A 26,085-nucleotide genomic window follows, 5' to 3' on the forward strand; every position below is an offset into this window, starting at 1 on the left:
AGGGCAACCAGCAGCTGGCCCCAGCCCCCGGACGGACAGGGCTCCGCCGGCAACAACTTTGCCATGACCTCGCCTGCGCCGAAGGCAGGGAAGGAGCTCGCCGCGCTGCCGCCGCGGTAGTGCCACATACAGGCCACTCAGCCAGGCAATCACACCGTTTCTGCTGTCCCGGGGGCCGGTGGAGCACACGCACCCCGGGACCCTCGGAGGGACCGACTCGGGGCCGGGTCCAAGGCCCGCTGGGGACGTGGGCAGCCCCCCGCCGTGGGGGCAGGACAGTTGGCGGCACGTGGGAGCCCGCAGCTACGGTGTGATCCCGCAAATTCTGGAAAGGGGAACCCATTTCCAGCGCGGGCCGGTGCCGCTGCCGATTGGGTGGCCGGGTCGGAGCCGCTTCCCCCGCGCCTCGCTGCGGTGGCGGCCGCATCCGCTCACAGCCCTGCTGCGCTCGGCTCGGCTCTCGCTAGCGAACGCGCTGCTGCCGCGGCTGGCCTGGGGCTGCCGGCTGCGCCTCAGCCGCCGCTGCCGCCTCCAAGGGGAGCCAGCACCAGGGCAGCAGGAGCTGGTCGGTCGCTCAGGCACTGCCCAGCCTCTGCCCGTGCCTCAGTTTCCCCTCATCTACCCCAGCCATCTCCATCTTGCCTGCGTGGAGGGGAGGCATTAGGGCAGGGACCCTCCCCTCTCTGCACAGGCAGGGCTGCCCGCACGGGGCTGCCCCGGAGCAGCGGCCGCTTGCCGGCTGCGGCCACGCTCCTCGCTGCGCAGCCGTCCTGCGCCACGTCTGAACTCCATGCCCTGCGACTGCAAGAGCCACGAGCAAAACCGGAGCGAGACTCGTCCCAGGCACGTGCTCCTCCGGCCCTGCTCCGCTGTGGCTCCGTCTTGCCACGAGTCACCGAATTACTCAGTGCCAGCACCAGTGCTGCCGAGAGCTGGGAGCGGAGCTGCCTCCTCAAGCACCTTGGGCCGTGGCCGTGCCGGGGCCACGCTGCCCTGTCCCTGCGGGAAAGCAAAGCCCAAGCTCAGCCGGAGCCTGCCAGCGCAGCGAAGCCAGAGCCAGGGGACTGTCCCTTCGCAGAGGGGCCCCGGCCCGGCGGCCACGGTGACCTTGAGCCGTGCCCCTTTGTCCCTCCCGGCTGCGCGGGGCCGCGGGGGCTCGGTGCCTCCCCGCCGTGCGGCGCGCGGGGGATTTCGGGCGGTTGTGGCGGCACCCGCGTCCTGCGGGGCAGGTGCTCGAGAGCGACAGCGGCTACGCCGGGCTAAAAATACGCAGCAGCGGGCGGGGGTGTGACGGACGGGGCCTTTGTGCCGCCAACGCCGGGCCCGGCCGCGGCTGGATGCCCCCGCCCGCTGCCCCCAGACCCCCGGCTGGGCTCACACCACCGCCTGGGAGGGGGCTCCGAGGGCAGCACGGAGATGGAAGTGAGGAGGAAGAGGAGGACGGGGAGCCCGGGCCCGGCTGGTGCCCGTTCCCGGGGACGGACAGGGCTGGGGGGGCCACGGGAGGGACCCCCGGGGCGGGCAGGGGGGGGCTCGTCCCCGGGGCAGAGCCCGGCCCCGGTCCCCACTGCCGGCGGCACGTGGCACCGGCTGCACCTCGCCGGCAGCCCCCGGGCTGAACCCGGGGACGGAGGCAGGGGTCCCGGGGGGGGGGGGGGGGGCCGGCCCCGCGAACCGGGGGGGAACGGCCGCCCCTAGCACGGAGGGACGAGGCCGGGCTGGGCCAGCAGCTCCCACCCAGCCCAGCGCGGAGCCCGGCCCCGGCCCCCTCCTCCGGCCGGAGCCCCGGGAGGCCGCGGGCCCGGAGCAGCCCCGGCCGGGGGCACAGGGCGGCGGCGGCACCGTCCCGTCTCCCCGCTGGGGGCCGCCGGGCGGGGCGGGGCGCGGGGGGCTCTAACCGGCGGGGCCAGTAACGCCCGCAGGGGACGGAGGGCCCGGGCGGGCGCGGGGGCGTGCCGGCCGGGCCGGGAGCGGCCGCGGGAGGGGGGGGAGCCCCGGCCCCGCGCGGGGGAAGCGGCCGGTAACGAGCCGCGGGGGGAGGGGGCGCCCCGGTCCCGCCCAGCAACCGGTCGCGGGGGTCCCAGCCCGCCCACGGGACGCGGCCGACACCCGGCCCCGGCCCCGGTTCCGGTCCCGCCCAGCCCCCGAGCGCGAGTGGAGACCGAGACCCCCGGTACCGGGGGCGGGGGGGGGAGGGGAGGGGGGGAGGTCCCGGTCCCGGTCCCGGCCGCGAGACCGGTGTGGCGGCGCGTCCCCGCTTACCCGGTGGAGGCCGTGCGCCGCGAAGCCACATAGCAGCCGCGGCCGCCCGGGGCTCGGGCTGCGGCGGGGCCGGGGCGCGCTCGGTGCCCGCACGGCGGCTGCTCTCCCCGCGGGCGGGCGGCAGGGCCCGGCCCCGCCCCGCCCCTTCTCCCCATTGGCTCGCCGCGCCCGCCCCGCCCCGCTCCGCCCCGCCCCGCGCCGCCATTGGCCCGCCGCGCCGGCCGCGCCCCGCCCCGCTTCCCCATTGGCCCGTCGCCGCCGCCGCATGCAAATGTCGCGCGCGGCGGGGCCGCGGTCCCGGCCGGGAGCGCAGCCGCAGCGCCGCCCCGCGGCCGGGCGGGGGAGCGCCGCCGCGCAGGGCGCGGCCCCTTTAAGAGCCCGGCGGCGGCGGAGGCGGCGCGGGGGGATTTAAAGGGGCCACGGCCCCGGCAGCCGCGGAGCCCCGGTTCTAGGGCTTCGCCCCCCCCGCCCCCCTCATCCCCGCACCCACTGCACACACACCCCCCGCCCACCGCGGCGCCCCGGGGCGGTGCTCCCTGCGGCCCCGCCCCCCTGACGCCACTTCCTGCGGGGAGGCGGAGGCCCCCGGTGCCGCCGCCAGTGCCGGGCCGGGCCGGGCCGAGCGGGCCATGGTGGTGCTGCGGGGCGGCGCGGGCCCTGAGGAGCCCTACCCGTGAGTGCGGGGCCCCGGGGCCGGGCGGGCCGGTGGGGCGGCCGTGGGCCCGTCAGGCCCCGCCGCGGGGGGCTGCCCGTGGGCCCGGCTGCGGCCTCGGCTCCGTCCCTGCCTCCCCTCCCGCCCCCGGCGCCCGCCGGTTCCCCCCGCGGCCTCCGGGCAGCGCTTGTCGGCGGGCTTCTCGCCTGGGGGGGGGGGAGGCTCCGCTTCTCCGGAGGGGACCCCTGAAGGCGCCGCAGCGGGGCCGGGGGGAGCGGCGGGAGGGGGCGGCTGCGCTGCCCCGGGAGAGCTTGTGCCCCATCGACCTGGAGCAGGAAAGCGCCCGGACCCGGCGGCGGCCGCGTCAGCGGCAGGAGACCGTGATTAGGATAATGGGCTAATTAGCGTTTACCCCGCGAAGGTCACGGGTGCTCCCTGGGGACGCCGGCAGCGGAGAGGCGATGTGCCGCGGGGGAGCCGGGCCTCGGTCCCTCGGGAGACCCGGTCCCGGTGGGCGTCCCCCTCAGCCTGCGGGCCGGGGCTGCTCCCACCGCGAGGGAGCCCCGGCTGGGCTGGGGGCCGCTGGCCCTGCCTGGGGTAGCGGAGGGCCCGGGACTGGGCTGCCGAGCGCCCTGCCACGGGAGCCGGGGAGCCTGCGGGGCGGCTCTGCCCGGCTGGGCTTTCTCTTCACCGAGGCGAGGTGCCGTCTGGCAGCGGTGGCTTTGCTTTGAGCGTCGGCGCCGTGTCCCGCTTGCTAAACGATAAATAACAGGAACCGGTTAAAAATCCCCCGGCAGGGAACAAGGGGCTTCTTGTTTCTTGCCTGGAAATGAGAAGCGGAGGAGAAGCCGCTGAACTTTATGTGCGGTGGCCCTAGAGCTGTGGAGCTCGCCTCCGTGGGGCCGGTGTTTGCTCCGATCCCCGGGGAACGAGCTCTGCTGGGACCCTGCTCCCTCGGGGTGGCAGCGGCCCTGGCAGCCTGGCTGTGGCTTGCACGGGAAGGGATCCCGACGCTGAAGTTACCGATAAGGGACTGAAAGCGGAGCTCATCCGAGACCGGCTGCTCGCTCCTGGCTGGGCGCCCGACGCTGTAAAGCCCGGCTCTGCTGGCGCGGGCCTAAGGTCACTGTCACCTGTGAGTCTCCCGGGTTGGAAATGAATCCCGCAGCTCTGCCGAGCGCTGGAGGGCGGAGGCAGCAGCGCCGAACGGCGGACGTGGCAGCGCAGGGTGCTGAGGTGGGGTGCCAGGCCTGCGAGCGCGCGCTGGGCAGCCTCGGCGCCGCCGCAAAGGGCCCTGGAGGCTTTGGGGAGCAAGAGGCGCGTGTGGCTCAGCAACCCGTTCTGCTGCCGAGGAGCTGGGGCTGCGCCTGTCCCGAGGCCCAAGCCTCAGTGTGGGGCAGGGGAGAGCTGGGCCGGGGGGTCCCACCCTGGTGACGCTTGCACAGCTGTTTTGAACATCTTCTTTCCCCCCTTCAGCAGCGGCTGGGGGATGAGCCCTCTCCGTTGTCCCGCTGCCCTGAGTTAGGGCTCCCCTGTCTATGAAAACAGGGTAAATATTTACTGCACGTTGCCTTGGACTCCTTCGCTTTGAAAGGCTTTTTCTGTGGCGCAGCCATTCCGGGGCCGCGCCGGTGAGCCGTGACGGCTCCTGGTAGTGCCAGGCTCACAGCTGCCGAGCTCTGTGTACTCAAACCTCTGAACTGGGGCCGGCGGTAAGGTGACTCCCTCTATTTTTTTTTTTTTTTTTTTTCTCCCCTAACCACCTTTGTATCAAAACTTGATCTGTGAGTGCTGGTCGCTCTCTCTTTGCAGCTTGGGTTACAGCTCCCCGCCTGTCTGTTAGTCATCGCTGGGGATGCATGCATGGCTTTTATTTCTTCCGAGGCCACCCCTGCTGCTGTTTTCTCTCCAGCTGGAAGGGGTAGAGGTGGTTTCCCCCCCACCCCCCACGCAAAGCAGCAGAGGCCCCATCACTGCCCCTGACTGGGGGAAGGGGGGGGGGGAGAAAATCAAGGCTTTGGCATGGGTAAGCAGCTGGCTGCCTTCCCGGGCTGGCAGGCTGTAATCGGGCGGCACAGCCCGCTCTGCCCCGGCTGCTGAGGATGGCTGTGCCAGCGCCTGATTGCTGTGCCACGTCTCCCCCAAGCCCCAGGACGCTGGAAAGGAGGGGACGCAGTGGGGACAGCCGTGCCTGGTGGGGCCACGGCCCCACGGAAGGGGCGAGACCGTGGTGCTGCCGTGGCGGGGGAGGACAGCGGTCAGCCTTGCTGCTCCTCGCTGCAGTGGTGCAGCTCCCCTTCCAGCCCTGCCCGTACGGTCATGGGGGGGGGGGTTTTGTTTTGGTGGTGTTGGTTTTCTCGCCCACCTTCTGCTGCGCTAAAGGAAACCCACACAAACCGGAGGGGAAGCTGCGATGCAGAGACCTTAGCAAGTGGGCAAAGAACAAGTGAAAAGATAGTGAAACTTCCTGTCTTTGGCAGAGTTTCAGTGAACTTTGAAACCAAAGCGGTTGTGTTAAATGCCCAGTGAGCTTCTCGCTCATCGCTACGTCTAATTTTCACACAAAATCATCTAAGTTACGGCCATTCCTAAATTGTGCATGTGTCTAAGTAACGCTGACTGTAGAATTGTTACTAACAGAAGCCAAACACCTTTGGGCGTACCCGGGGGCGGTGCGGTCTTTCTCCCAGAGGCTGTAGCTTTATGGCAGTGAAGGTGGCTGCTGCTGCTGGGGCCGGCAGGCTCGCTGCCTCTTGCCCGCTCTGGGTGGTGCTGGGGCAGCCGGTGTCTGCTCCGGGCCCTGCCGGCTCGTGCCGCGCGGCAGCTGGTGGTGCTGCGTGTCGGCTGCATCCCCGGAGGAAGGAGAACCAGCGAAACCAGCCCTTGCTGGGGCAGGGGAGCGCCCGGCTCTGGGGGCGGGGGGGGAGCAGCCGCAGCAGCGTAACGGTCTGGAGGGAAGAGCCAGCCCAGCCAGTAATTATATGGCCAGGGCGGGTGTTGCCGCTGCCTTCGATAATCGGATGATAGGGCCCGTTGCCGATCGCTGCGGAGGCTGCGTGGCAGGACGGCGCCGGCGGCTCTAGTGGCATGCTCTGGCTGGGTGATGGCAAACACGAGGTGCCGTGGGTGTCTGGCTGCAGGGGCACGCTGGGGTCCCTCCCCAGCCCCGGCTGCCCGCGGGGGCCGGCTGAGACGTGCCTCTGCCTCCACGGGAATGAATCCCTTCATCTCGCCTTGTGTGCTGGCGGAGTTAATTACCCAGAATGTCTAACTACTAACGTGCAGCTGCTTTAAACAGACCAAATCCTTGGAGCAAGCTGTGGTTCAGCAGCGTAGCGTGCCGTGAGGCTGTTAGCTGTGACCCGGAGGGGTACAGGGCCCCGTGGAGGAGGATGCAGTGCCTATTGCACTAACACTGATGGCTGATGTGCTGCCTCCCCCGTTGTCCCCGTCGTGGGCTCTCCCCGTGCAGCTCCCTGTCCTCGCGCTGCTGTAGCCGCCCCAGGCCCTGGGGGTCTCGAGTGGGCTCAGTCCCTTCTGCCGTGTGTCCCTGCAGGAGGATCGAGGACTGCCTGCCCCCGCTGGAGGATTCCCCGTCCAAGAGGTTCTCCCCCTCCAAGCGAAAGCAGTATTACATCAACAAGGCCATCCGCAACTCGGACCTCATCCCCAGGGCCAAGGGGCGCAAGAGCCTGCAGAGGCTGGAGAACAGTAAGGATCTGAGTGCTGACTCTTCCCGGGCTGGGTCTCTTCCCCAGGGTGGGTGGCCGCTGCCCCTAAACCCTCTGCTGCGTGGCAAGTGGGGGGGTGCTGGGGGCGCAGGGCCTCTCTGAGGGCGCTGCCTCCCCTCTCGGGGGCTTTGCTCTTTCCTTCTAGCTCGCTACCTGATGACACTTCTGGAGCGAGATGAATGTGGGAGTGACGAGGGAGAGCTCGCCCACTCCGCCACCCCGAGCATCTTCACCGAGGCCTGTAACAACGAGACCTACGTGGAGGTAGGCGCAACCAGCCGCCTGCTCGGGGCTCACTGGGGAGGCCCTGGCATGGCACGTGCAGTTTTGGCAGTACGTGGTGTCTGTACCTCGTTCCTCTGACCCGAGGAGCCCTCTGCCTCCCCGGCCTGAGCTGCTGTGCCCTAACTCCTGCCTGGTGTCAGACTCGGGTCTGGCATCTGCGTGCCCGCCTGCCGCCGCGTGTGTTGGGGGGAGATCAGGTCCTGGTGCCTCTGGTCCTGCAGCCCGTGGGGTGGGGGATCTCTGGGCAGATCCTCTTGTGGAGGATCCGCACAAATGCGCGGTGCAAGGGCTGGGTCGCGCTCAGAGCCTGGCCAGGCTGGCTTAGTGGAGGCTGCTGCTGCCCCCGGCAATGCCCGGAGCACTGCCGAGTGTCCCAATGTACAGCGTTGTACCTGTGGAGCGACTAACACTGGGTGAGCTGCAGCACTTCCTCCGAAACAGGCCCCTTGCCAAACCCCTCTGTTGCTTCACGCTGCCCAGCCGGTGTTGCGATACCGGCTCTGTAACTGGGCGTTTTGAAACTTGGCTCCTCTCCTGTTTGATGCTCAGGGCTTTGGCTGCAGAGCAACCTGCACGGTCTGTGTGTGCGCTCTTGGCTCCGCAGAGCTCTTCTCTCGCTCATTCAAGCCAGGCTTTAGGAAGCGTGATGTAGACCTGGGTTTGAGGCTGGATTGCACAGATGGGCTGTTGTGTCAGCACTTGGACTCCCAGTAACTGTTAAAAACACACCTTTGTATGTTAGCTCCAAGTGTTAAATCTGCATCTCCTCCCAAAGCAGTGGTTACAAGCTCTAATGGATGATCAGGAGCTGGAGAGACAGGGAGAAAGATCGCCATTGCTGCGGCTCGTGTCCGCCGCGGTCTGCCTCTGTGCTGGCTGGGGCAGCATCACAGCTGCGGAGCTCTGCCCAGCCCCATTTGTTCCTCTCTCCGAGCTGCTGTTCCTTCTCTGCCTGGGCCGTCCTTGGGGACGGTGGGTGAGGAGGAGGCTCACAGGGTGCCAGGTGGGGCTCTGAGGGTGGCCGTGCACCGCCGGGTGCTCCCTGACGACCTCTGCAGTGGGGCCCGGCGGCTTGTGTTGTCAGATCTGGAACGACTTCATGAACCGGTCAGGAGAAGAGCAAGAGCGAGTCCTGCTCTACCTGGAGGAGGAGGCCAGGAAGAAGCACAAGAGGAAGCTGCCCGTCAAGAACGAAGACAAGTGGAAAGGTGGTGGGAGGGGACGCTGGGTGGGGAGAGCCTCTCCCTTTCCTCCCTTGCATGCATTTTGGGAAGGGCGCTTTTCCCTGAGGGCTGCATCCTGCTCCCTGCGCCATCTGCTCATAATGGGGCCAGGGGATGCTGAGACGACCCCTCGGGTGCTGCAGCGGGGGCGGGTTATGCCCAGCAGACCCCCCGTGGACCCAGGAGGGTTCGTGGGAGTCGGGAATGGCTGGGGCGACAGGCACAGCAGCCGTCCCCCGATTGCAAGCCCCCAAATCTCAGCACCCTCCCAACGCTCCTTTGCTGGGGAGGGTGTTGCTGGTCTGGGGGTGACTTTGTGCAGATCCACGAACGAAGGCGGTGGGCAGCTGGGGTCCTCTGGGGCAGTTAGGGGGATGTTGGGCTCCTTCTGAGAGGTGATGCTGTGGCGGCTGCGGCCGGAGCCGTCCCGCGGGCGCTGGGGATGTGAGCCATGTCCGAGTCCCTTCTGTCTTCTCTCCGCCGGCTCCAGAGCACCCTGCCTACACGCCCAAGGAGTGCTTCCAGCGCATCAGCCGCCGCCTGCGCTCCACCCTGAAGCGGGGCCGGATCCCCATGGTGAGCCGGGGGCTATTGGGGGGTGGCGGGGCTGGGGCAGGCAGGGCTCCGGCTGCCAGCGCCCCACGTGCAACTTCGCCCGGAGCGGTGTCCCGAGGGCTGTCCCCTGACCTCGCGCACGGTCGCTGAGCCAGACAAGTGCTGAATTTCAGATGAGCTCCTGGGGAATGTGCTCCAATTCTCGTATGACCTCTGCAGTCGTGGCTGATTGCAAACAGACATTCAGCTCCCTGCGCAGATGGGTTTTCCTGGCTCAGTTCAGATTTTTCTGGTAGTTACAGGACACTTTTACGTGGTTGTTTCCCAGTCTCTGCTCGACGAGCAGCAGGTGACAGGGGAAATCCAGCGTGTTTGCCTACAGGGGCAGCAGTGGAGCCTTTGCGGTCTTCGGAACGGTCCACACAAGGCTATTTGGAAAAACTCAAATGCCTTTTGAAAGGGGTCAAACTGCATAAACCGCTGAGCAGACAATTAAGCCTTGAACGGAGAGGCAAGTGTGGCCTCGTGCCGCCTGGCTCAGGGAGCCGAGCTGCCACGCGCAGCCCCTGCGCCGTGCTGCCTGCCCAGACACTTGCTCTCCTGGGCCCCGGGGGTGCCTGGCTCCCTGCTCCCTCTTCTCAATGGTGCTGTTTTCCTGCTCTGTTTGTTTTCCTTGCTCTAATTAGAGTCTCTAAAAGCAGCCTCGGCTCCTCCTGCCTGCTGGCTTCTGCTCAATTTGTTCTCAAATGAGACTCGCTTCTGCTGCTTGTCTCTGGGGTCACGGTGCTCCGGAGAGCTGCATCGAGCTGATCTTTGCCTGTTGGGAGAAAAGGAGGCGCGAGGCACGAGGCTTTCCTGGCTGCCGCTGCTCTGAACATGAGGGACGATGCCAGCCCTTGGCACACAAAGTATGGAGTTGGCAGGGGACGGATTCTTCCCCGCCGCAGGGGCTGGAGAGGGGAGTTGTCTCCTTTCCTTGTGCCTTCCTGCCATCTCGCATCCAGATGACTTGCCCGGGAGCTGCTGGCGGTAACTCCTCGGGAGTCGGAGGCCCCGTCGTGCTGGGGCTGTGCGGACGTGGCAGGGGAAGGCAGCTGTGGTCACAAAGTGCCCGTGGCCCTGGCTGGGGCAGCAGCTCCTCACAGGCAATACGCGGGCGCTGCGAGGGGCGCAGAGCTGTACGGGGGCAGGTGGCTTTGCCCACCTTGGGGTACACCCAGCGAGTGCCGGCTCCCCTCGCCCAGCTCCTTGCTCTTGGCTGTCGCCGCAGGGTCTGAGCGGGGTCCGGCCACTGCTGCCCTCTCCTCGCTGACAGCCCCTGCTTTTCCTTGCAGGGGACGCTGGAGGGTCTGGAGGAGGAGCTGCTGGCCTTCTTCTCCGTCACCCCTCACTCCGTCTACACAGCGCTGATGGACAACAGGTATTTCCCCCCCACCACCCCCACCCCTTGTCGGGCTCTGCAGGTGTTACCGCTCCCCACGGAGCAGGGGCCGGGGTCCTGAGCCACGCGCACCCACCCCGCGTGCAGGGGTTCCCAGCTCACCACGGCCTGAGCCAGCTGCCATGCACTCAGGCTGCTCCGCCTGGGTTCCCGGTGCCCCAGAGCTGCCCCGGGCTGCAGAGGGGCTCTGGGAGCGAAGGAGACCCCCTTGGCCAAGCTCGGGTCTCCGGCTGGGGACACTCGCCTGGCCTGGCCCGGCCCCTGAGGAGCCCCCAAGGGAGGGATGCGCTGGGGGATGCCTGCACAGGGGCTTGTGGCACTCTGTGCTCCCTGTCTCCGATCCGTGGGAGGAACCAGGGCAGGGCAACGCTCGGGAGATGCTGGTCTGAGGTGTCGGCTCTAACCCTGTCCCCCATCTCCCCCAGCTTCGAGCGACTCCTGCTCCATGCACTCTGCCAGTACATGGACCTTGTCTCTGCCAGTAAGAGCCTCATGTTTGTTTGGTTTTGGTTTTGTTTTTCCCTTCTTTTCATCGCTATCTCTCCTCTCCAGCTCAGCCTCTTCCTCCCTTCCTCCTCCCGGCCCCACCTTGCGCTGTGGCTCGCAGATAACCCTGCTCTCCTGCCTCCGCTCCCCGAAGCTCCCTCGGGAGCCTCGGCTGTGGTCACGCCGCTTCGCCAGCACTAGTGGCGGGGTGTGCAACATCGGCCGCTGCCGGGGGCTGAAGCCCAGCAGCCAGGGTGATGGCCAGGCCCAGCTCTGCCTGGGGGTGTCTCGTTGACAGCAGTGCTCCCATTTCTTCTCTTGCGTCTGGGTTTGGATGGCCCAAAGCAAGAGGCTGCTTGTGGGGCTCCCTCTCCTGCGGCCGCTGCCTCCTCCCGCGGAGAGCGGCCATGCCCGCACCCTGCCCGTGGGTTTCCCTGGAAGGGCTTGTTGCCAAGGCAGAGGAGGAGAGGCACCGGGCTCTGTCCCCGCGGAGGAGTCTTCGCTGCCGAGCGTTTCATTAACAGCTGCTTGTGGAAAACAGCATGAGAGCGCTAACGATGTGAAGTGGAGCCCCGTGGTGCCGGCAGGGACATGTGGAGGGGGCTGGGGACGGGGGAGACAGTTGCCTTCTTTGCAGAGCACGGGGGAACCTGTGCCCGCTACGAGCCGCAGGGAGGAGGGGGGAGGTAGCTGGGCTGGGAAGACCGTGTTTGGGACCCACGGCGGGGACGGTGGCGTGCTAACTGCTCCCTCTTGCCCCCAGGTTCGGACATCGAAGGGAAACGTCAAATGAAAGTGAGCAACAAACACCGTGTCTTCCTGCCCCCCGAGCTCCTGCTCTCAGACTACCTGGGGCAGATGAGCTGATACCCCGAGGGTCGCCCTGCCCCTCGCTTGGTGCGCCGAAGGCTTCCTTCATCTGCTCCTGGCCTCTCCCAGCCCCGCTGTCCCCTCAGGTCTGGCCCGCTGCCCGCCCTCCCCCCCTTGCCCGAGCGGGGTGCAGTGCGGACCAGCCCCCTCCTCGCACCCTCCTTGAGGGGCTCGTCCCTTCCCCTCCTCCAAGAGCAGATGCTTGATGGTGCAGAGCCGGGGGCTCACGGCTGCGCCCAGCCGGCTCGTGGAGCAGTGCTGTGCTTCCCTCGGGGCGCCGGGACTCACGCCTGCGGGGCGGCAGGCGGCGTGGCCCTGCCAGATATCGCCACGCTCCGGGCGTGAGGCGTGGGCAAAGCAGGTGCCTATCTGTCGTGCTTGCCCTGTTCCCCGGGTTGCAGCGCTGCTTCCCGGCCGGAGCTGCTCTCCCTGGAACTGTTTGCGTGTCTATTTATAGCCCAGGTGCTTTTAAAAGTAATCGGGCTGGGCCAAACCCACCTCTGGCACTGACGCTCGTGGGGTGATTTCGGTCCAGATTTTTCTGTGGTGAAACAGCTCCTCGCAGCTGCTGAGCGAATGCTGAGCGAGCGGAAGAGCCTCGGGGCCGTCACGTTCCTGGGTTTTGTCCAGCACCCCCAGCTCTGTGCCCGCCGTGGGGTGTTTTTTTTTGGGGGGGGGCTCAACCCCTGCCAGCCCCCTCGGGCAGCGTGCGGCGTGGGGAGCTCCGAGCTCCCGGGCGCTCTCGCCCCGCTGGTGTTTTGGCAGTGCCCTGTTCCTACCTCGCGCACCGTCCTGTGGCACGCAGACCTGCCTGCGCCACGGGGGCACGGGCTGTTTTTAAATGTAATATAACCTGTGTTTTTTAATATGTATGTGTGTGTGTGCTGGAGGAGCACAGCCTGGCTGACCCGGCCCCTGTGCTCTTGCTGCTTGCCCACGGCTGCCGTGGGGGCAGGTGGGGCAGTTTGTGGGTCTCCCCGTGTCCCCCACACGTCTGGCCTGTGTCAAGGGCTGCTTGCAGGGGTTCGTCGCAGCTGAGGAGCCCTGCGGGGGGGGGGGGGGGGGTGGCCCTGCTCTGGCCTGGCCCCTGATGCTGATGTCCCCAGCGCTGTACCGGGGACCGCCGGAGGTGTTGGACCCCCCCCGTCTGAGACTGTGTCTCTGCCTGTTGCGGCAGCACCCCCTGCCCGCCTGCCGGGGGTCTTTGCTGGTTGCTCTGGGCTCCCTGCCGGCCGTGAAGACACCGACAGCCGTTAACCGGGGGGGGGGGGCCAGGGCTGTCCCTGGGGGGCAGGGGGGGCCCCCAGGGCTGTCCCCGCGGGGCAGGGGGGAGCCCCCAGCACACCCCTGCGCCTCGTTTGCTTGTGTGACTCGGGTGCGGGCGGCGTCCGGGAACAATAAACTTCACGGTGTCGCCGCGCCCTGGCTGTGTCTCTGCGTGGGGGGGGGGGGCGGTCGCGGGGGGAAGCACAAGGGCGTGTGCGGGCCGGTCCCAAAAAATATGGAACGCTTCACGAATTTGCGTGTCATCCTTGCGCAGGGGCCATGCTAATCTTCTCTGTATCGTTCCAATTTTAGTATATGTGCTGCCGAAGCGAGCACGAAACCCCCTAGCGCCCGCGGCGGTATTTAACGTTCCAGAACGCAGGCATCGTCTGGGCAGGGCGACTGCGCTCTCTCGCCCGTGGTCAATCCGTTGTGACTTCCCCCACCATCAGCCCGAAGACCCCCCCCAACCCTCGAACACCTCGCTGCTTCGGCTTCGCCGAAATCTCCCAAACCCGCAGGTTATATTTCCTGCCGTCTGCCCCGGTGGGTTCTGGGTAGGCGTCCATGCAAATTAGAGCCGCTGGCTGGCTCCCCCCCCCAGCGCTGAGGGCCTCCGGCCCGGGGTGTCCGCAGCGGTGCCTGAGCGCGCGGGGCGGGGCGCAGCGCAGCGCAGGCGCACGGCGGGCAGCCCGCGGGAGCGGGGCGGGGTCCTCGTGCGCGGCGGGAGGCGGCGCGGGCCGGTGAGTGGGGCCGCTCCCGCCCCGGCGTACCGCGCACGCGCCCGCGAGGGGCCGGGCGTCGTGTCCGTGTCCGTCCCCCCCCCCCCCTCCGCTCCCCCCGCAGGCCGGCGGGGCCTCCCCGGCGGCTTCCCTCGCCTCACCCCTGCGGCAGGCCCGGCTTCCCCGCTTCTCCCCGCCGTGAGGGGCAGGCCGCGCTCCCGCCCCCGCCGCCGGGGGCGCCGGGGCTTGTCCCCACCTGTGTTCTGGGGGGCTGCGCCCCCCCCGCACCCCTGGGGCTGGGGTCCCCGCTTGCCCCTCGGGAGCTGGGGGCTGATGCCCTTTCCCCGCCCGGGTGCCGGGGGATGAGGTGCGGCGGGGCCTGGGTGGATCTCGCTGGGGGAGCCGGTGTAACCGGGCCTCTGCCTGCGGCCGGTGCCTTGTGGAATTGGCTGTTTCTTGCTTCCAGGGAGGAGTGAGCGCCTCTCCCCTCTCTGCGGGGTCCCAGGGCCGGTGGAGCCCCGGGGCTCTGCCAGCGGCACGATGGACTTGGCGTATGTCTGCGAGTGGGAGAAAAAGCCGAAAAGCAACCACTGTCCTTCCATCCCCTTAGTGTGCGCGTGGTCCTGCCGGAACCTCATCGCTTTCACCACAGACCTCAAAAATGAGGAGGAAAAAGGTACGGCGTGCTTGTGGAAGGATGGGTAACATCTCACGGCGCGTTTAGGCAAGTCCTGCCATCAGGAAGCACTGGGCCGGGTGGCCTCTGCTCTGCTTTGACCCTAAAATCTGTCACCTGCGCTAATCAACGCAAGAAACTCACGCTCTTTCTTTTCTTTCCATTCCTTAGATTTAATGGGTGTTTTGTTCGCTGGGGATAGTTCTCACTCTGCTAAACCAGGGCAAGCTCTACGTTGGTATCTGGTACCTCACCTGAGTTGCCAAGCGCGGTTGTTATCCTTCCCAAAATTGCTCGATGGAAAAAAAAATTACGTCTTCCCCTGCATCAGCTGAGGCTCTGTGGGTTTAGAAACGCCAGCTGGGTAGCTGGTAGCGAGGGACAGTGGTTCACTTCTCTCTTCGTGTAGATCTCACCCATATGGTCCATATCATCGACACTGAGCATCCGTGGGACGTCTATTCCGTTAACTCTGGCCATGCTGAAGTCATCACTTGTTTGGAGTGGGACCAGTCAGGTGAGCTTGGACCCCTTCTCGTTATCCCTGCGTCCCGCCATTGACGTGCGTGCATTTCCTAAAACGATGGTATAAGATTTGTCGTGGAGGGGGAGCGTGTCCGTCGCTTCGCAGCCATGAATTGGCTGTCTCCATTCGAACTGCACTGGGGTGGTTTGATTTCTCGGTTGATTTTTTTGGCTGTACCCCCTGGTTCTTACAAGGCGCCATTGTGGTAGGCTCCAGGCTGCTCTCGGCAGACGCGGACGGCCACATCAAGTGCTGGAGCATGACCGATCACTTGGCCAACAGCTGGGAGAACACCGTGGGCAGTATGGTGGAAGGGGACCCGGTTGTGGCCCTGTCCTGGCTGCACAATGGCGTGAAGCTGGCTCTGCACGTGGAAAAGGTTTGTCCCAGCTCTGCAGGGGATCCGGTCAGGAAGGCTGGCTCGGGTCGTGGAAACCCCTGTCTGTGTTTCTCTCTGCTCTGGGCTTCCTCTGTGGCCTTGGGCAAGTCGAATAGGGGAATTTTTCCAGTCAAAAAGAAAAGTCAGATCCCTAGTTCCTGCTGAATTTCAACGGGGATTGGATGCCTCGTTTCTCTTGGCGCTTTAAACATGTCTTCCTTAGTCTGGTGCTTCAATTTCCTTGGCTGTAAAATGGAGATAAAAGCATTTCTTTGCCTACCAGTAGTAATTCAGAAGAAATGCGTTTGAGGTCCTGAGGTTTGATCCAGGGATTCGGGAATGGGAGCCATATGTGCACGGAGATAAGCTGCTTGTTTAGAAACGTGTCTAATTCTGTCAGACTCAAAAAGAGCAAGTCTGCCAAGTAGAAGTTACCTACTTACATTTTCTTAAACATTAACTCAGGGTGTCCCACAGAGAGAAGCCTTTCCCTCTCTTTAGTACTGGAGAACCCGAGGCACAGGGACGTAAAGGGTTGTGCGGTGGGTTGGTGTCGGAGCTGGATTTGGCCACAGAAAGGGAGAGGGGGGTGTCAGTCTTCCAGGTTCGGTCTACGTAAGTGGGGTCGGAGCTCTGTGTCTGGGGCGCTCCGAGAGCTTTGCTGATGGGCTGGTGCGTTCCTGCTGCCGCCTGCACAGCTGGAACTGCTCTGGCATGGGGGCAAAGGGGCCTCTCCAGGGTCATGTAGCAGAATTGGGTGTGTGAGCTCGGTGCCCTCATCTGACTCTGTTCAGCTCTGCAGACCGCGCTGCAGTGACTTAATGAGGAGAGCTCCGCAGTCGTCAGCGCGCTGCGGGTATCGGGTGCAAATGCCTTTGTGTTGTGGACCTTTGTTCGCAGTCTGGAGCATCGAACTTTGGTGAGAAGTTTTCCAGGGTCAAGTTCTCTCCGTCGCTGACGCTGTTTGGCGGGAAGCCCATGGAGGGCTGGATTGCTGTGACCATCAGTGGGCTGGTGACGGTCTCTCTCCTCAAGCCCAACGGGCAGGTGCTGACGTCCACAGAGAGCCTGTGCCGCCTCCGCTGTCGCGTTGCCTTGGCAGATGTTGCCTTCACTGGTGGGGGGAACATCGTGGTGGCCACGTCGGATGGCAGCAGCACCTCCCCGGTCCAGTTCTACAAAGTCTGCGTCAGCGTGGTGAACGAGAAATGCAAAATAGACACCGAAATCCTGCCTTCCCTCTTCATGCGCTGCACCACGGACCCTGCCCGCAAAGACAAATACCCAGCAATCACTCACCTGAAATTCCTTGCTCGGGACATGTCAGAGCAGGTGAGCATCTGCCTTTAAAGCAAGTAGGAGTTAAATGAATGGCAAGGAAATAGCTGTTTGCTCCACCTTTGGCTTCCCCACGTGGCTCTGGAGGTGAACGATCGTGTCCTGCAATGCTCTTTGCGTTTCTAGTTGCTGTTTCTGGAAGTGCTGCTAGTTCAGCTTCGCTGTCAAGCAGGCTGCACTTAAAAGGTCTGGGGGTGTGATGGCTGAGCCCTCCAGTTCATGGAAAAGCAGCCTGGAAAGCCCCGTCCTTCGTTACCCTGATTATGCTTTGCTTTGTTTATTTTCCGGATCTGGCACTGGTTGTTAGGGGAGCTCTGCCGGGCTGTCCGGGAGGTTCTGGGATGTGAAGTCTTTCATCTCTAGGTCTCAGCCTCTCTCCAGAACACTTAGAGCTCTTGATCTGCGTGACTTAATTTAGTAGCTTAACTCTATTTGCCAGGGCATTGATAATACGATTCTGGAAAGCTAAGTGATTCAATGAAGCCTAACCTCTCTGCTCTGCTTAGGACGGAGTGCCTTGTTGGAGAACACAGTGTCTGCTCTGGCTGCAAAGTCAGTTCGGTTCCTGCCCTTTCCTTTACATGTAATTTACAGTGCATGCGAGTGACATCAGCAGGTCACAGGCTTGCGAGAAATGAGATCGTTTGTGATGTGGAGAAGCACAGGCTGTGATAACACATGGCAGAGTTCTGCCTCTTTTTCCTTCTATCTGGAACTAGGGACTTCACTGTTGCGTGTTGCTGATACAATCCTCTGCTGTTCGCTGGTGGAGTATAAACTAATTGGGAGAAGGAGCCTCAAAATAGAGGGGAGAGGGAGGGGCGGAAAACGCGACGGGATAGTGTCTTTCCCTGTTGTAAAGTTTGTGCGTGTGGTTGCAGTAGGGGGTTCTGTTTTGCAGGTGTTGCTTTGTGCTTCCAACCAAAACAGCAGCATCGTGGAGTGCTGGTCTCTGCGGAAAGAGGGCTTGCCAGTCAATAATATCTTTCAGCAAATCTCCCCTGTAGGTGAGTTTCTGCACCGGATACTCTTAAAAATAGGAGCATGGTCTCAGTGAAAATGCAGGACAGGTTCTCAAATCCATTATCGCATATATGGGATTATCCAGAATCCTGTATTTATTTTTCAGGCGTTCTCAGTCACATGCTCTATTCCATCTGTTTGCATCTTAGGCAACAAATTGCTGGTTTCCAGGAAGTGGTTTAATTGTTACTTTCACTCAATAAAAGACATTTTCTGTGTTATGCTGTGCAACCACTCTTCCTGCTGAGATCTGAGTGAGCTGAGCCTTCTAAAGGAAAAAAATTGTGCAGCAAAGCTAGTTTAATCAAGCTATCCAGTCTGCGTGTTTTTTCCACCTGATTTCAGATATAACAAAATCAAATCTATGCAGTTTGTTCCAGTAAAATATAAAGGATTATTGTACATAAGGATTTTTTTAATCACTACCAGCAGAGCCTTCCATCAAAAGAGATTTAGCAAAACAAGTTACTGTTTGTACAATTACTGAGATCAGAAAAAAAAATAGGGAAACATGAGGGAACTATACTGGTCTGGTAGAATGAACAAATAGTCAGTGCTTGATCTGTAATCCCGTGTAGTTGGGGAGTGGGGGGGCGGGGGCGGCGTTTTCTGATCTCTTTGGGGAGAGATATCTCACTTATTCACTTACTTTTCAAAGTTGGAGACAAGCAACCCATGATACTGAAATGGCGGATTCTTTCTGCCACCAATGACTTGGATCGGGTTTCAGCTGTGGCTCTGCCGAAGTTGCCAATCTCCCTGACCAATACTGATCTGAAGGTGGCGAACGACACCAAATTCTTCCCTGGATTGGGTAAGGAGTTTCTATTGTCTTTCTCCTAAGTACGTAGCTTCTGCCTGAAACTTTACCTTCTTCACCTTCTGAACTGTAGCTGAAGTGGGAATGTGGAACAAACCATATGAAATGCTGATAGGAAAACTTTCAAAGACATGGTATCTTCCTAGCCGTCCCATTTTATTTCCACGGGAAGAGGCGTATATCTCTGAAATGCTGACGTGGCCTCAAGATACGAATGTGCCTGTGAGCCCACAGCCTTTTGGGTGCTGTCTTGTTGCCACATGGGCTTTCGCTGGCGGCTGCTTCTCTGGGCAAGGTCTGGGTTATACCCAGAGGAATTGCTTGCTCAGGCTCGGTTGTCTTCTCTCCCCAGGTCTGGCTTTGGCTTTTCACGATGGCAGCGTCCACATTGTTCATCGCCTGTCCTTGCAAATGATGGCTGTCTTCTATGGCTCTTCCTCCCAGCGCCCGGTGGACGAGCAGACTATCAAAAGGCAGCGAACTGCTGGTCCCCTGGTTCACTTCAAAGCCATGCAGCTCTCCTGGACATCTCTGGCCTTGGCTGGCATTGATAGTCATGGGAAGGTATTGTGCTCTGCTATGGGTGGGTGTGTTAGTTCTTCTCATCCAGGCTCTCTCTTCATCTCTCTAAGTGGCGATGGATCATTCAGAAAAGTTCTGGGAATGTTACTTCCAGCTGTATGTTCCATGTTAAACAAGAAGGGATGTATCCCGTTACTGCAGGAATTGTATCTTTGGGTCAGGGATGAGCTGCAGTCGTCCATGTGGTAGCTTTGTGGAGTGTTTTCAGTCCAGTTCTTGATAGGGATTTTCCTTTGCCTCTTCCCTTCAGCTGAGCATGCTCCGCATCTCCCCCTCCATGGGCCATGTGCTGGACATGAACATGTCCCTCCGTCACTTGCTGTTCCTGTTGGAGTATTGCATGGTGACTGGCTACGACTGGTGGGACATCCTGCTCCACGTCCAGCCCAACATGGTCCAGAACCTGGTGGAGAAGCTGCATGAAGAGTATATGCGCCAGAACGCGGCCTTGCAGCAGGTCAGCGGGAGGGGTCTCAGTGACTGGGAGGAGGGAGCGGTAATTGCCAGTGCTCAGAGGACAGATGGCTCTAACTACTTGGCTGTGCTGTCTCTGAATACTCTATTCGAGCAGTATTCGAGGTGTGGAGAACCTCCATTTAAGCAGCGTTCATTTTCACTAACTTTAATGGGTCTCTACCTGTTGGAAACTTCTGGTGAGATGGTAAAGTCTATTTTTGGCAGAGATTCTGGGAACAGTAGCACTGTTTGTACATGCACAGAACAGTATTCACTATTCATGTCATTCTTGTAGCAGAAACGGAGAGTAGAGAATAAAGCAGCTTGCTTTAATGAGTTTATTCTAATTCTGCCTTTACTTCTGTATTGTTCCTGGTGTCTCTGTCAATCAGGTCCTCTCCACGCGCATTGTTGCCATGAAGGCATCTCTCTGCAAGCTCTCCTCCAGCACGATAGCCCGTGTGTGTGACTACCATGCGAAGCTCTTCCTGATCGCCATTAGCTGCACCTTGAAATCACTGCTACGCCCGCACTTCCTGAACACCCCGGACAAGAGTCCCGGGGACAGACTCACCGAGATCTGCTCCAAGATCACAGATATAGGTAGTGATTGCTCGTGACATCAGGCGCTGCGTTCTGACTGTTTTGTATCAGATCGTTCCCCTTTTAGGTTCGATATAAAGTGTCACGGTCTCATAGTAACTCCCTGGGTTTGAGGAAGAGGAGGGTGACCTCTCTTGGCACCGCAGGGACAGGCGGTGAAGTTTGGATCTGTCTTCTTCCTGAGCCCAGAGATGTCTTGCTTCTGTTTCAGACATTGACAAGGTGATGATTAACTTGAAGACGGAAGAATTTGTCCTGGAGATGACCACGTTGCAGTCCCTGCAGCAGCTCATCCAGTGGGTGGGAGATTTTGTGCTCTATCTGCTGGCCAGCCTTCCTAACCAGGTGAGAGCTTGGGGTCCTGAGAACAGATCGAGAGGAGCAAAAAAAACCTGTGAGCAGTGTTTGGGTAGCTTTAGCCAAGTCACACACAACCCCAGTGTTCTGTCAAAACAGGCACTTGGGAGAAGAGCGTAAGAAACAGCAGAAATACAAAATGGTCCTTTCTGTGCCCATCTGGGCATGGGTGGTGTAGCAACTGCCAGCTGCATTCAGAGAAGCGGGCTCAGCTGCATGCCTTGTTTAAACTTTTGGTGAACCTCTGTATGCCTCTGACCTCCACGGCATCCTCTGGCAGCGAGTTCCGCAGACTGTGTACTGCTTGAAACTGGATTTGTCTGAAAACGGAGCAGTGGTTCCGGCAGGCTGCATGTAAGTCCCGATCTCAGCTGTTTTTCCCCTCTGCAGGGCTCCCCTGTGCGGCCGGGACACAGCTTTCTGCGAGACGGAGCGTCCTTGGGCATGTTCAGGGAGCTGATGGTGGTGATCCGTATTTGGGGACTGTTGAAGCCAAGCTGCCTCCCCGTCTACACAGCAACCTCCGACACCCAGGACAGCATGTCCCTCCTCTTCAGGCTCCTAACTAAACTCTGGCTGTGCTGTAAGTGTTTGCCAGTTTCCCTGAACAAAAGAATCCTTCCTTAATGCGGATTGTGCGTGAAGGGAATAATTGCGGGAAGTAGTTTCTGAGTGGGTCTGCAGTGTTTAGAAAGGGCAAGTACAGCTGCCAAGTTTATTGTTTTCTCTGCTGTGTTGGCGGATGGAGGAGGAAACTGCACGCAGTTCTCTCGATCTCTAAATGAGAAATTTTAAAGATCACGCTGGTTCTCTCTCTCTGCTTCATTTTCCACGCAGGTCGTGAGGAAAATCACATAACGGAGCCAGATGATACCCTGATAGACGAATGCTGCCTCCTGCCCAGCCAGTTGCTCATTCCCAATATCGATTGGTTGCCCATCAACGATGGCATTATCAGCAAGCTGCAGAACAAACAGCTTGTCCGGCTGCAGTTTGGGAAAGCTCCTGGGCTCGTTGGTCACACTGTCTCTTCCCAGTTTGATGCCTTTGTCAGGTACAGAGACCTGAAACGAATAGGTGGTGTGGTGAGAAGAGGGTGTCGGGGGGCCTGGGATCTCTTTGCAGCTCTGAGAGGTCAGTGGGTTTGGGCCGCCTGTGTTTTTTGGCTCGTCCACTTGCTGGTGTGACCCAAGAGCAGTTTATCCTCTCTGCTTGAATTCGTGTCTTAACTTGCAGTGGGCTGGGAATTTAAAGTATTGAAAAGAGATGGCAAATGGAGGGGGAAAAAACGCTGGTTTGTGATTATGTCATTATCATGTCAGCATGGCCTTGAATCCCATGGTACTCGGTGGACTAGGTAGTCAAAGCCTGTGTCATGTTGGCCACTGAAATGCAGCTCGCTGTCCTGGAAACGGCTTTTAGAAAGTGATATTCTAGAAAAGTTCCCATTCTTCTTCCTACCCAGGGCGCCTGGACAGCCCAAAATTGATCACCTGAGGCGGCTTCATTTAGGAGCGTACCCAACAGAGGAATGCAAGTCGTGTACCAGGTAAGCGATGCAAGCGTAATCCCTTCAGTGCAGAGGAGGCCTTGGCAGAAACTTGAACTGTTCTTTTTGTCATTCGAAAGCTCTTTTAGTCTCTGTTTACCATCCTAGCTGGTATCCCAGTAACACTTTATGTTAATTGTGTCTGCAGGAGGAAATGCTGCTTCTATAGTAGGGCTTTTGGTGTATGGCACTACCCCTTCCACTGGAAGAAAGCAGCTGTGGTTGTGCTTAAGGCATCCCTAACCTGGAAGACCGAGGTCCTTAAAATGCTTGTTGAGGAGCAGCGTCCCTGACTCGAGATAGCTGCTGCCGTATCGTTGCAGCGTGGCCGTTAGATTAAAAATCTTAGTAGTTTGCCCAGTGCAAAGTAACCCCAGCTCTGTGAGAATTAACTACATGCGTCATTGCCAGTGACTGAACGAGATTTCATCTAAGGGCTGAATTGTGCGTCATGGAATAAATATGATACTGCTTTAACAGAAAAATCTGAGAGCAGTCAGGCCGCACAGGTAAACGGAGACCAGAATTTGGCCTGTAGGAGTCTTATTAGAGATGAGAGATCCCCAGTTTGCCTTGCACGTCTGGTCTTTAAATAAAACTACCTGTGTTCTTGGAGAGGAGCTGGTGAGAGGAAATAATCACAGTATCCACGGTGCCATTTTTGGGTCATCTTTCAAACTAGGCTTGCATTTTAAGTCCTTTTGTGCTGTCCTCTTCATCCACCCTCACAAAAGAGCCTGGATTTCAAAATAATGGTGCAGGGAGCAAACATCCCTCTAATCATGCGATTGAATTAGCTTTAATTATTGGTTTTAATAGAAAGTCTCTATAGCAGATCATTTTTACAAGATGACTGCTGTTTTATGTATAAATAGCAGCTGGGGGCTGTTGTCTTGAAGACAGCCTTCTGTTCCAAGATAACCTCTCTTCATTTAAGATAATTGCTCGCATGGTTTCAGCTGGTTTTTGGTGCTCACAAACATCACCTGCAAATGACAAAAGCGGGTTTCCTCCTCTGATTCCTTGCTCCCTGCGCGATCCGAACAAACGCCCCGGCAGTGCTGGCTTTTTTCCTGGGCTTCTGTGTCTCCCGGGCCTGGCTGCACCTCTCTTGTTTCTTTCCAGGTGTGGCTGTGTTACGATGCTGAAATCGCCAAACAAAGTCACTGCGGTGAAACAGTGGGAGCAGCGCTGGATCAAAAACTGCTTGTGTGGGGGGCTGTGGAGGAGGATGCCCCTCAGCTATTCCTGAGCGCGCCTTCGGCGGGGCACAGAGGGAACAGCGGGCGCCAAGCAGAAGAGCCGCTCGGAGCTTCCTTCCTTGGAGGTGTTTGGGACAAAGGAACGGCAGCTCTTCTGAGCTCTCCAGAAGCATCGTCCTGATGCTGCCCGTGAGACGGTGCCACGCGGCTGACCAGCAGCGCTGCTGCTTTTCTTGCATTGATCTTTCTGCCGTAAAAAAGAGGGGAGCGAGCTCTTCCTCTTCTACAGGGAAGAGCTAGAAGGGAACGCCAGAGGTTTCCCTGTCAATGTCAGCTGAGGCCAAGTGCCTGGGAGGAGAGAGCCCTGCCGCGGCTGTGTCTCTGGGCTGAGCAGGCAGAGTGGCTGGGCCCTGGCGTAAGCCCTTGCCTGGGCAGAGAGTGGCGGTGGGTGGTGGCTGGGGGTGAACAGACACAGTCCCCAGTGAAAGGGGAGCAAATACCTGGTACCTTATGTTCATCCTTTGCTACAGGCTGCCTGGGAAGTGCAGCGTGGGCTGGTTACTCCCTGTTTCCCTGCACTTCTCCACCCTTTGAGTAAACTTGCCCCTCTGATGGGAGACTTCACCGTCGTACCTATCTGTGTTTTAACGGAGCAATTTCTGCCCCCTCCGGAGGAGCAGGAACACGAGAGTGTTGCTGCCTGGAGCAAACCCCTCTGGCTCTCACCGAACCAGCAGCTCTTTTGTAAATAAAAGTTCCCTTAATTTTGTACAGAACGTTTGGTTTGTTTTCAAAACTTCAGCGGTCTTTTGTGTGACTCTGGTTGTACAGCGCAGGGCCAGGACAGTTGATGCACGAACAGAAGCAGGAAAGCCCTGTTAATTGCATGTCTACTAGGAAAGGAGCTGCCATCACTTGCAAAATTGGAAAGGGAAATGAATGTTTTCAAGCTTCTGTGTGGTTATTATGGACACAAGAGGAGAAAACATTGAGTCATTAGGATTCTTGCAAGTCTCCAGCTTCAGACAAAGCCGGACACTTCAGCGTGTTTGAGGAAGAGCGTTCCTGGTGTTCAGCTCTACCGCTCCCAAGGTCAGACGTAAATCGCATCGGCCTTTTGCCCTCATTTGACGGTGCTCAGCTACCGCTTCACTGGGCACTCTTACTTGCTAGAAATTGCAAACTAACGGTGCTAACGTTGCATCTGCTGAATGTAGTAGCCCTGGCTGATGCATCTTTAGATGGATGACCCGGGCTATTGGTGTGTGCTTGCTCTGCTCTCTAAGGTCCTTCGGTTCTTAGGGTGGGCTTTTAATTGCATGAGGAAAGCCCTCAAGCCTCCCGCCCTCCCAGCGAGTCGGGGTGTAGCTGGCTTACTGCGCAGCACGGCTTCGGGACTTCCAGACGGCGGAAGCTCCTCGGAGCTGTTGCTCCGGGTTTGCCCGGGTGCGCGGCTGTCGGCAGCCCCGGTGGGGAGGGACCTGCCCGCAGGAGCCTGGGTGCTCGGTGGCGTGTGGCCACTCGGAACTGGGCTGGAGCAGGCAGCTGCCTGCTCGTGAGGGAGCTGCCGAGGAAGACCTGCCCCGTGCTTCTGCGGAGATCAAACCAGGCTGAGGGTGCTCAGCACCTTTAGAGAATCGGACCTAAACATCTGTGTGCTTTGACAAAGCGCGGTGGAGGTGCTTGGAGCTGATCTGTGGCTTGGCCAAATTCCTGCCCAGCCAGACAACTTCTGGGTGTCCCCAGAGACCATTTAAGGGAGAGAAAAAGGCAATTTTTATATATTCCTTTCCCTCTGGAACTGCATTTTCATTTATTAGTGAAGAATTGAGCTGATGGCAAAGAGCTTGTCTCTCAGCTCTGCTTAATGTTTTGCTGTATGGAGCTGGTCTCTGCCTCACTATTCTGCTGGTAATTAAGGAAAATCAAATGGCTAATTAGGAAACTACAACTTCTTGTTAAGGCTCTTTTCCCCTGTAAGTAAAACTGTAATCAACCTGGGCCCTCGTTAATCTCCTTTTTCTCAGAGAACAGGTTTGGGGTTATTCAATGTTTGATTGCTGCTGCTTGCTGTTTGCACGGAGGTGGGACCGAGCGGCCGCTCTGCGGGAGGACGGATGCTCGCTTCCCTGCTTTGCCTCCCGCCCGAGATGGAGCCCTGCAGCTGGGAGCAGCTCCCCGAGGCACTGGCTGAGCTCCGCCGGTGGATGAGCTCCGGCGCGGCTGCGTGCGCAGCAAGGGACGGAAGGTGGGTTTTAAAGTCCAGAACCGCTTTCTCCTCCTTCATCCCCGATACGAGGGCCTTCTGCCTGTACCTCACCCTGCACTGGACCCCACCCTCCCGCCGTCTGTCCATCGCTCCTTGTCCGACTCTGCCCTGCTCCCAGGTTGGGGATGCTGGAAGGGTTTTGCAATTCCCTGCTGCGATGCTGCTGCCCCGCCCTGATCCTTTGTGCCTTCGCCCTGGCCCTGCTCCCTCTAAGGACTGGGGGAGCCCCGTCTGCGGGAGGGCAAGGGGCTCCTCTGCGCCAAGGTCCCGCGCTGGCCCTGCCGCGATGGGGGACGCAGGACGAGGACCAGGGTCCTGCCAGGGCCTGGCCAGGGCAGCGGCGGTGCCAGCTGCTCCTGGGGCTGGAAGGAGTCTCTTGCAGGCCGGGCTGCAGCAGGAGGACGGGTTCTGCCTCACCCCTGCCCCTCTTGAAAACAAGTGCAGGCCAAGAGCCGAGCACGAGCGTCTCCCGGTCCAGCCCCGTCTGCCTTTCCACGAGTCCCTGGGACAGGGATTGAGGGTCCCAGCATGGATCCTGCCCGGCCTCCTTGCCCCCCCTGTGGGAGCTGGTGCCACCATCTGCCTTATCAGCAATTTGCAGATTCTGCTTTAACAAATAGTCACACGATGATCCTGCGGGAGGTCCCAGCTTCAGACCTTATCGCCCTGCGGCCGTGCAGCAGGATGTGTCCCCTGCTCCCCCTGAGGTGCAGGTGCCTGGCCGGGGGCGATGGGCTCGGGGTGCGCTCGGCTGTGGGGTATGGGGATAGGAGCGGGGCCAGGAGGGGTGCTGGGGGGTCAAGTGGGGTCCC

The 26,085-nt window shown here is 60.5% G+C and overlaps 2 protein-coding genes and 1 non-coding gene across 6 annotated transcripts; 2 read left to right on the top strand and 1 right to left on the bottom strand.

Moving 5' to 3' along the window:
• Window positions 1–2,859: 2,859 nt before the first annotated feature.
• On the top strand, window positions 2,860–12,371 carry R3HDM4 (R3H domain containing 4). Of its 3 annotated transcripts, XM_076359518.1 has the most exons (8): window positions 2,860–2,935; window positions 6,471–6,625; window positions 6,791–6,909; window positions 8,015–8,138; window positions 8,644–8,729; window positions 10,043–10,128; window positions 10,575–10,630; window positions 11,399–11,590. In XM_076359518.1, exons 1-8 carry the CDS (start codon window positions 2,892–2,894, stop codon window positions 11,500–11,502), a joined length of 774 nt encoding a protein of 257 aa, XP_076215633.1. In that variant the 5' UTR covers window positions 2,860–2,891; the 3' UTR covers window positions 11,503–11,590. The 3 variants fall into 3 exon arrangements, with proteins under 3 accessions (XP_076215633.1, XP_076215632.1, XP_076215634.1); XM_076359517.1 differs by lacking the exon at window positions 10,575–10,630 and having other exon boundaries at window positions 11,399–12,371; XM_076359519.1 differs by lacking the exons at window positions 8,015–8,138; window positions 8,644–8,729; window positions 10,575–10,630 and having other exon boundaries at window positions 11,399–12,371.
• A 629-nt stretch (window positions 12,372–13,000) lies between these two features.
• LOC143170977 (U6 spliceosomal RNA) lies at window positions 13,001–13,107 on the bottom strand. Its single transcript, XR_012997119.1, has one exon. It is a non-coding gene; the product is annotated as a U6 spliceosomal RNA (small nuclear RNA).
• Window positions 13,108–13,470: 363 nt separating this feature from the next.
• MED16 (mediator complex subunit 16) lies at window positions 13,471–24,267 on the top strand. Of its 2 annotated transcripts, none has more exons than XM_076359289.1 (15): window positions 13,471–13,514; window positions 13,960–14,169; window positions 14,579–14,686; window positions 14,905–15,074; window positions 15,975–16,406; window positions 17,314–17,419; window positions 18,094–18,249; window positions 18,608–18,819; window positions 19,088–19,294; window positions 19,686–19,896; window positions 20,108–20,241; window positions 20,644–20,836; window positions 21,091–21,307; window positions 21,719–21,802; window positions 22,928–24,267. In XM_076359289.1, exons 2-15 carry the CDS (start codon window positions 14,034–14,036, stop codon window positions 23,052–23,054), a joined length of 2,493 nt encoding a protein of 830 aa, XP_076215404.1. In that variant the 5' UTR covers window positions 13,471–13,514; window positions 13,960–14,033; the 3' UTR covers window positions 23,055–24,267. The 2 variants fall into 2 exon arrangements, with proteins under 2 accessions (XP_076215404.1, XP_076215403.1); XM_076359288.1 differs by lacking the exon at window positions 13,471–13,514 and adding an exon at window positions 13,655–13,860.
• Window positions 24,268–26,085: the final 1,818 nt, after the last annotated feature.

This window comes from Aptenodytes patagonicus, chromosome 25 (genome assembly GCF_965638725.1).
Source record: "Aptenodytes patagonicus chromosome 25, bAptPat1.pri.cur, whole genome shotgun sequence".
Taxonomy (NCBI): domain Eukaryota; kingdom Metazoa; phylum Chordata; class Aves; order Sphenisciformes; family Spheniscidae; genus Aptenodytes; species Aptenodytes patagonicus.